Below are 10,036 nucleotides of genomic sequence, written 5' to 3' on the forward strand. Positions count from 1 at the left end.
TTTGTGTGGGGGGGGGGGGGGGGGGGGGAATGGGAGAACTGCATGTAAACAACATTAGTGTTGAGTCCTGGAGTTATAGTAAGTGAATAAATAAAAATTTGCATTATTACAGTAATAGATAACTTGCTGTATTTCCTCCAGATGGGCTATTGCAGAAAACTTCTCTGTTCCTGTATTCAAGTAAAACTGTAAATTCCCCAATTTGTCATTTTAGCACACTGCCTCATTTTCCACCACTGCCTGGCCCAGGGGCTGCATCTCCCTCTCTAACCTTTGTCTGCTTTGTCAGGTTAGATTTCAAAGCGTGCAGTGATTGAGTTTGAAACTGATGTCATAGCCTCATAACAGCATTGTTACTTTACAATGTTACTATTAAAAAGAAATGTAGAAAAATATAGAAAAGAACGCTTTGCCTACTAATGTGAAAAAAATGCATGTGCTGTTGAAAAAGAGGGTATAATTCAAAAACTAAAAGTTACAAACTAAATTAATGAGTTGTGGCAGAGAAAATTGAGAGATGCAATCCGATATGCTAATGTTTAACTGTTGCCAGTATTCAGAAAGAGCAGTCCCTAGCTGCCTGGACACCTCAGTCATGTAATTTGGTAGCACAGGAAAAGATGATAGTATTTCCACTTAGCTGTTCATATTGGCTTTTGAAGAAGGAAGACTCATTATGTAGGAAAGTATCCTGAACATAAGATTTCTGAAATCACAGAACTGCCACACAGAGAGGTGAGAAAGAGGCTCTGAAGAAGAGAATGGGAAGAGGAGCTAGATGTTTCTGTTGGTTTTTTTTCCCCTGCACCAAGGTGCTGTTCTCAGAGGAAAGGGATTCATTAGTTATTTCTAAATTTATCTGAGTTGACAGGTCTTTCAGAAGCCTGCAAAAATCCCAGGACCACTCCACATACCCACATTGCCCTTTTAGGCTTTTCAGCTAAGACTGCTGTCTGCAAATGTTATCTGCTGTTACGTCAGATAATGTAGGAGTCCTTCTTTGAAAAACACCAGATTACTTGTTTGTCTGACTTTGCTGACAAGGCAGATGTTACGTATAGAGATGGCTGGGCTGTGTGGCTAATGAGGATGCCCTTGTGAATGTACTTAAAAGCACAAGCACAGTGGAGACATCTTTCTGAGAGTAGTGATTTTTATCACACCAGACTTGATCCTAAAGGCTATGCCAGCATTAACAGGTAGTGCAGTAAGAGCAGGTCTGTAGATGAATTACGTTGTGGACCCAGCATGCATACTGTATATGTTTCAGAGGATTTTGTTTTTGGACTAGCTCCAGCTAGTCCCATAGGAGTGAATGCCCATTAGCAGACTTGAGTGTAACTGCTGTCTTGGTTTGATTGGAAAGGGATTCGATTCATGCTTAGAGATCACCCTGAGATGTGAACCGAAGTACAGCTGGTGGGGCAGACAGGAGTCTGGCATCAGACTGATCCAAACTAAAATGCAAATGCGGACACACATTGACTCCATCAGTCGGGCAACATCTAAATTGGGGAATTTGGCCTCAACTCCACCTGCAGAATTATTTCCACAAAACAGTGTAAACATAATTAGCATGTCTGTACTCTTCCTAGAGTACCAGCATCTAATTACACGGTGGGTGGCTGCAGTGACTGGGCTGCTACCGTTTACTCTGAGTCTAGTGCTTGGAGATTATTTCCCCAGAAGCCTGTACAGTTCTTTACTCAAAATCCTTTTACTTTTTTTTTTTTTTTTTTTTTTGGTACAAGAAACAACACTTTGCATATAGAAAAGCTCAGTAGTGTGTCTGTTTAAAGAATACCTTGACTTCTTGTAGATGCCGTTTTGTTTCCTTTGAAAAGAGCAAAATGCATTTAAAAGATACCTTCTGTATAAGAACTATTGAACCATTAATGTTGATAGTAAGGTATGCTAGGCTCTTAAAAGAGCAAAACAGTGATGTGGAGATATTTTAAATTGTCTAAAAGTCATTAGTTTTCAGGTCTGAACAGAAGTGCAATTCTGGGTGTATGTATGAAAAGTATGGAGTACCTTTCGTTACTGAAAATTGTTTTCATTTCCTGACTATTGCTGCTTCTAAAAATATTTTCTATGGCACAGTATGAAAAATGATATTTTAAATTCCAGTAAGAGCTTTTTGCCTTGTGGCCAGTCTTTTCAATTTATATTTGCTATTGATGTGTCTGCCATTATGATCTACAAAAGGTATTCACTAACTTGCATTTAATTTTCTACCTGAATTTAGGCCACTGAGCTTTAGGGACCTGGGGGCTTAGAAGGCCCTTTTAGTGTAGTTGTCATTGTTTACTATGAATCTTTTTGTGCATTAGAAGTATGTTCCTTCAGCCCTATCATTTTATCATACATAGTTTCAGCAGCACACGACAATATTCTTGGCTTTGAAGCTTCAGGTGCATGAAGGAGTCCTAAATCTCTGTCTTGTAGGTGTGGTGGTGCTAGCAGCAGTAGTAGTAATAAGCCAAATAATATGACACCATAAAGAAATCTTAAGTCTTTTCCTCATAGGTGTGGTGGTGTGTCATGGTTTAACCCCAGCCAGCAACTAAGCCCCACGCAGCTACTCACTCACCTCCCTCCCAGTGGGATGGGGGAGAGAATCAGATGGGTAAAAGTGAGAAAACTTATGGGTTGAGATAAAGACAGTTTAGTAGGTAAAGCAAAAGCCACACACACAAGCAAAGCAAACCAAGGAATTCATTCCCCACTTCCCACCGGCAGGCAGGTGTTCAGCCATCTCCAGGAAAGCAGGGCTCCATCACACGTAACAGTTACTTGGGAAGACAAACACCATCACTCTGAATGTCCGCCCTTTCCTTCTTCTTCCCCCAGCTTTATCTGCTGAGCATGACGCCATATGGTGTGGAACATCCCTGTGGTCAGTTGGGGTCAGCTGTCCCGGCCGTGTCCCCTCCCAACTTCTTGTGCACCCCCAGCCTGCTCGCTGGTGGGGTGGGCTGAGAAGCAGAAAAGGCCTGGACTCTGTGTGAGCACTGCTCAGCAGTAACGACAACAGCCCTGGGTTATCACACTGTTCTCAGCACAAACCCAAAACGTAGCCCCATACCAGCTACTATGAAGAAAATCAACTCTGCCCCAGCCCAAACCAGCACATGGTGGTAGCATTGATGGTAGTAGCAGTCGTAGTAGTAAGAATAATATGACTTTGCTGGTTTACAGTGGTGCTAAAGCCTCACAGAAAATAAATCTTGGGGATCAGTTCTGCTCCGATATCTCTGGAGTTTAAAAAGTGTGGTATTCAAGATACTTCTGTAACTTGCAGGGGTGTTCAAATTTTATTTTTTCAAGACTAACTTCAGGTACACAGATGGAGAAATTTAGCTAATTTCTCTGTGCTTTCAATTCTCCATCTGTAAATTCAAGATAACTGGTATTCACTTTGAGAAGAACTTTTAAATAAGCCGATACATTGGACTACCAGAGAGGATGAGTTATTCAGGATATACTTTATATCATGACAGTGCTTGGGGAAATACTGTAGAATGTATTTGATGGCAATTAAAATTATGACACTTGATCACTGCTCACATGAAATATAGTTTACATCAGTGTCTCAGTAGCTGTTACATAAATGTGCACTTGAGGCAGGATAAGATGTATTTACCTTGTGGTTTATTATTGTGAGGATTTCTTAATTAAGCTTTATTTCTCACAGGAGGTGCTGAAACAGCTACAAGGAAGTATTGAAGATGAGGCAATGGCGTCCTCTGGACAAATTGACTTACTGGAACGACTTAAAGGTAAATCTAGAATTATGTTTTAAGTGAGTTCATTTGTTTCTCAGTTGTTTTTTCTTCAGGATAAAATTTTCAGCTCAGCTGCGTCTTCTTTCCAGTGCTGACTGATGGTTAGGCATAGTCGCAGTGCCTGTTATTGTTGCTAAGCATTTTAAGACACATTCTCAAAAAAAGTATGTTCCTATGCTGCTTCTATGCTTTTGCTACTGTTACCCTAGGGCTTCATACAAATTGCTTTTGATATAACTCACATTTAATTCAGTTCTTCAGAAAATATATATTTGTTTAAGCTAATGATGGATTAGTTCCACCAATTTTCTAAACTTGTTTGCATGCCCTGCCCTCTCCATGTCATATTACTGGAATTGTGTCTGTTGCGCTGCAAATTGATGCCCCCTTCCCTAGAGCATGTGCTGTAATGTGCATCATCCTGTTATATGGGATGTGCAAAACAAGCCCAGACCTCTGACTCCCTGTGTGCATCCATTATCCCTACCACTGAACCAGAAATTTCATAGGGGATGTCTACATTTAAAGGCCCTGTGGTGAGCAAAGTTGTCATCATTTACCTGACAGTGAAGCATCTGCAGGATATCTGAGAAAGAAGCTATTAGGAAGTGGGCCACAAGAACAATTAATATGACATTTATGCAAAACTGCCCATTTCTTAAGTCCTCTGGGAAAGAGGCAGGCAGGCTCATGTGGGGGATATTGTCCTGATTGTCAGGATTGCAGTTTGGCCATCTGCTCAGATGGCTAGTAGTCTCCAAATGTATCATTAAGATTGGTTTTGTTCACATTACGTTATTCTGTGGATTTCCATGCAAAATGTTGCCATCAAAAAGTCATGGATTTGTTTAGGAAATAAGAAATTAAGATAGAAATGATCTTTTAAATTTGTGCTGCTGAACTTCAACTCTGAAAATGTTTGCTCTTTATTATCCAGAACTGAACTTGGAAAGTACCAACTTCCCTGGAGTGAAGTTAAGGCCAAAGGTGTCTGTGCGTTCTTATGGGAGCCGGGAAGGGTCTGTGTCAAGCCGTTCAGGAGAGTGCAGTCCTGTTCCCATGGGATCATTTCCAAGAAGAGGATTTATGAATGGAAGCAGAGAAAGCACTGGTTATTTAGAAGAGCTAGAAAAAGAGAGGTAAATTCCTTTGTTTATTCATCTAGTATGGATTGACTTCTAATTTTAACATGAAATTTTACACCTAGTATTTAGCTGTCATGCATATGGTTTTGATCACTGGTATATTTATCTTGACAGGTAAGGAAACCAGGAGTCTACATTATATTTAGGTGCACACAAAAAAATAAAAAAAAAAAATCTTAGAGCACATCATACAGTCTCTACTGCTTCTTCATATATGCATTTCATTGTTACTCTTTGTTTGCTGAAGGTTCTTTTATTTTGATCAGCAGATTGTCAGCATCTGAAATATATTTAGAGAGAGGGGGTGGAGCATCCCGAACACCTCCATATCTCCTCACCAGTGTTGATAAGTGCTGAAACTGTAACAATGTGATGGTGCAATCTCTTCTCTTTTTCGCAAGTGGTTATAACTACCATAGCTGGTTGATCAGTTATTTACTGTTAGCAGACATTTACCTAGTGATTCTGCTCTCTCAGCAAACCTGTCAGCCAAACAAAGATATTTATTCTTATCTTCAAGATGCTGTTCCCATCTGATGTTTTATGTTGACAAAATCATGGAATTTCTTTTCTTGGAAGGTAGTGGTATCCATTTAGTAGGAAGAACATACTTTCAGGACATAATACAGATTTGTAGTACTTATGAATCGCTTATAAAGAAAATGCAAAGAGCATGCAGCTGTTTCCGCTGAAGACATCTTTCTATTTTAAAATGAACCTGACTGAAATCCCAGATGCTTTCATAAGCCTGTCCATAAGACAGGGTTTCCTAAAGATTTGGTCATTGACTGGTACTTAATGGATGGGATATCAAGCTGGGGGCTGCAAAAGGGCTGCAAACCCAAATAAACAGCAACACAATATTTTTATGCCTAGTAGTCATTAGCAAGCAAAAAAATCCACTTCGGAGTCTTAATACAAAAGTTTGGTGGGTGGGTAATAAGTGGTTTGTGGGCAGCCCTTCAGAAACCCCTCCTCTAAAGGGCCTTTCCTGGTATTCAGTGAAATTTTTGCAGTCAAGAGCTGAGAGGAGTACACTTTTCTTCCAAGGTACTATTTCTAGCTCCCTTTCTTTTGGTCCTGTCAATAGAATGAAAGTAACTTCCCATGGGTCCATACTGAGCCTCTTCTAGCAGCCACTCTATTCTAGTTCAGGATCACTAATCGTATTTGTTCTGTTGCATAAAATCTAGATTCCTGAGGAGCTGCATAGGAATATTTAGGAATTTGGGAATCTCTTCCCACTTGCTCATCCCAGTCTTCAAGAATCTAATGTGTCTGTCATTTTCCAACTTGACAAAACAGAGTACTTGTTTGAATTCTTCCAGTGCTGTTTTTTACCGCATGTAATGCTAAAATCTCTAAGTGTAGTTAGGACTTTCAGTTACGATTCAAGTGAACTCTGGGTACCTTCGAATAAAGAGTATTAATTTATAGCAGCTGGAGTTCTTCAGGGTTGTTAGCACATCTGATTTATGATCTGTGATCCTTTCCCACTCTTACGGATTCTAAGGTGATAGTTCTTTGGACTTTTTTCTTGGCAATAAAGACAGCTTAGGCAGTGAACTGGTCTTCGTTGCAAATAATGCTGAAAAAAAGGGATATGGATATTTTAATTTCAGATGAGCTTAGGCAGTGTTACTGTCATAGCTGATGGGGTAAGATTTATGCTGTGGAGAAGATCTGTAGAGGCATGGCCAGATCACATCTGGCTTCATTAATAGTGAAATGATGGATAATCGAAACTGCCCTATTCTTTATGCTGTTTCAGGGGACATGTAGGAATGCGTGGGGCATTGATGCAGACCCTGGGTAGCCAAATGAATCAGAACTTGGGGTGGGGGGTGTAGGACCATGCGTGTGAAATCAGTACAATTTCTGAACGAAGATTAACCACTTGTTTTCCTATGCTTTGTGTCTGAACTTGTTTGGCATACTTAACTAAGTTTCTGTGTTTCTAAACATGTATATAAACACGTGTTATTTGCTAGTGGAATTTTATTTGGCACTTAAACAGATTTTCAAAGAACTCATGGAACTTGACAAGCCTCAAAATATTAAAATTATTTAGAAGAAACTAACATTTTTTGGAAACCTGCAGCAGGGTAACATTTCCAGTCAGTATCTTAACACGCTGGCACAATATATGCTGCTCACAGGCTACAGTGTTTGGGCAAGGACCAAATCATGTACTAACTGTGTGTGAACTTGGCAAATTCCCAAGACGTTTATTAATAAACTAATTCACTAGATGTTTATTAAAGTAAACAAGTAAGAAAAAAATTGCTAAAATTTGTTTTGTATTGAAAAAATTATTTAGCTTGGCTAAAAGTGATCTTCTGAGGGGAAGATTAATCGATTCACTTGCCAGAATGAAGTTGAAATTATCTGCCTGTTTCTCATTTGCTTGGCTCTCCTCTAATTTCAAAGTCAAAAAAAGAAAAGAGAAAAAAGTGGAGTGATGTATGGTTTTTGGTTGCCAATTTAGACTATGCTGTTCATTAAAAAAACCTTACCAAGGTTTATTTGGTAAGACACTGTATCAACAACAAAACATTTCAGAGTACACTGCAGGTTACTTTTTCTGTTGGTTTGCCTTTTGCAATTTAGAAGATTTAATAATCTCAACTTTGTAAATTCTGTAATTTACCACTAAAGATGATAATGTTGTGGTGAATATTTTACAAAAATGTATGCCTTGTTATTCCTTCTGGTTTATGCCACCCTTTTTTTTTCTTAAACTTGATTTTGAGCATTTTCTCTGTCTCATGACTGCTTTCTCCCTCTACTCTTCTCTCCCTTTGTCTGACTGTATGGCTTACCTAAGTCTTTACAGCATCTATCAGGAGTGTGTCATTTTCAAGATTTTATTACCTGCCAATTTAAGTGAAAGTATTAATTATAATTGTAATTTACATAATGCAACTAGAGTAGCATGTAGTTTGTTTCCCTTCTCCCTTTTAACTGGGAATAACATTGACATAGTTATGCAGAAAAGATTTCCAAAAGAAGAAACCCCTTTTCTGCATTCATTTAGCTTCATATATTGTTGGGAGCTTCAAAAATACCACATTAGAGAATTGTTTCAAAATACCCACCCTTCAGAAAAGCAGTTCAAATTGGAAACTTCTTTTTGTTAACTCATAAAAGTAGTGTGAAGTTCCAAAAGCTTGCTTCATTTGCCTTGCTGAATTCTCACTGAACTTGACAGTGTATGACAGAGAACAGAATTTTCTGTGGTACTGTGAAAGTCTTGTTGTAAACAATTCTGGCATATAAAAAGGTGGAATAACTGCACTGTGTTTTTCCATGAATTTTTTTCCGTGATTAGTAACAGCTCTTCTACCTTAAATGCTCTCCTAACGTCAGGAGGTTCCAGAAGGCTGAGAAGGAGCTGTACTTCTGGTTGGTGTAGTATCTGACAGTAATGTTAAGTGTGGGGAGCAGCTTGTCACAGGCATATCTACAGAGACTTGCTTATTTTCAAGGAAATTGAAGTGCAACCTGCTATAGTTGTACCAACCCTTCAGGCTTTGTGCTGAGCAACCTTAAAGACATTGTTAAAACCTCAATTCTCATGGAGCAGTCATACCAAACTAGTAATCCCAAATAAAGCATTACTCAAAAGCTAAAATGACACTATTAAGTTAAAGGAGTTGCCCTCAGGTCATGCATTATGTTGTTTATGCAGCATTTATGGTTCCTAAGTTCTTTTCTTGCTTCTAGCATCCATTGTGCATGTCAAAACAGATTGAATGACACAGTGTCTCACAAACTGAATACTTTACATTTTACAAGAGAAACTTAATCACATGTTCACTTAGCTGAAAGTAATGCCTCCCATTTCTACTACCACTTCTTTGACATCCAGAGGCAGAACTAGTCAATCCTTTAACATTTTCAAATCCTCATATGGTAAAAATACTTTTTATAAGGATTGCATTAATTTTGCTTTTGCAAATTTGATTTCACAAACTGGACACAACTGGTGCATGGGCACCCAAGGTGCTAAGAAGGGAAGCCATGCAGAATGCCTGCGTGCGCAGAGATCAGGCATCCGGGTTATATGTTAAGAAGATGGGCAGGTGGGAGGCTGAAAAAAATTACTTTCCGCACAGGCTTTCCCTGAGCACCATCCATTAGCTTTTCCTTCAGTCTGTCTAAAGGACTTAAGGAATTCCTGCCAGCCCCATCCTTGTGGCTGAAGAATTACTGTTTTCCTGTAATCCTGCTACAGTTACCTGCAGTGGTATGGTAATTGGTGTTTATTGCTTCTTTTCACTGATTTTGACTGTAAACCTGTCTGATGTAAAACCTGCCCAGTAAATGACTTAATGTGTAGTCTTGACTTCTTAAAACAGTTCTGTTTCAACATAACTGTTGAATCAAATCTGGAAATTTATGTCATTGTTCATGTTTAAAAACAGTCAGCACACTTAGATGTGTGTAGTTTTTCAGTCTTTTGCAGCTGAAGTGAGGGATTCTGTAAATTTTAATTTTCCAGTTGAACACTAGTCAGGTCACTTGCATTGGGTATGGAGTATAAATGTTAAGTCATTAAAACTAGTTTGAAACATTTTAAAAGCAGGAACTAAGTCAAACAGATCCTTCAAAATACATATTTTTAAATTCTTCCTTCTAGATGAAGTTCTGTCCTGTGGAAGTTAGATTATCTCCCATCTCAAACCATGGGTGGGATGCATTATCAAAGCAATCAGGGGAAATTTGTATTTTTGTTGTATGCTGTGTTTTTGTTCCTTAATGACTTACAGTAGTTATCCATAATGTGTTTGTGTGCTTTGTAAAGGTTCATGGGGCTCTTGCTCAGAAAGATCACAACCTGAGTTTAGAGAGGGATGCGGAAGTTAAGGCATGGGAAATAATACTGGGCAAACTTATATGCAGCTTTCTGTCTTCTGGCTAAGTGTTGATTTTAGCATTGCCATTAATGTTAATGAGCAGTATTAAAATGTCAGAAGGAAGAAGAGTGCTCACAGAAAGCATTTATAAGAAACTAATAAAACTTGTATTTTGAGGAAAAAAAGAAAAAAAGGGCAAAAAACCCCCCCAACAAAAAAAACAAGAGTGGATTTTCTGTGTACT

At 38.8% G+C, this 10,036-nt stretch overlaps 1 protein-coding gene across 3 annotated transcripts in view; it reads left to right on the forward strand.

The window, feature by feature from the left end:
• The window catches only part of APC (adenomatous polyposis coli), a 101,196-nt gene that overhangs the window by 53,508 nt on the left and 37,652 nt on the right, over positions 1-10,036 (forward strand). For all 3 annotated transcript variants that reach the window (XM_010563455.1, XM_010563457.1, XM_010563458.1), the window contains 2 exons: positions 3,698-3,782; positions 4,726-4,927. In XM_010563455.1, coding sequence (XP_010561757.1) covers positions 3,698-3,782; positions 4,726-4,927 — 287 coding nt within the window. The remainder of the gene's footprint in view (positions 1-3,697; positions 3,783-4,725; positions 4,928-10,036) is intronic.

The sequence above is a fragment of the Haliaeetus leucocephalus genome, unplaced genomic scaffold (genome assembly GCF_000737465.1).
Source record: "Haliaeetus leucocephalus isolate CR32 unplaced genomic scaffold, Haliaeetus_leucocephalus-4.0 Scaffold167, whole genome shotgun sequence".
In the NCBI taxonomy this organism is placed as follows: domain Eukaryota; kingdom Metazoa; phylum Chordata; class Aves; order Accipitriformes; family Accipitridae; genus Haliaeetus; species Haliaeetus leucocephalus.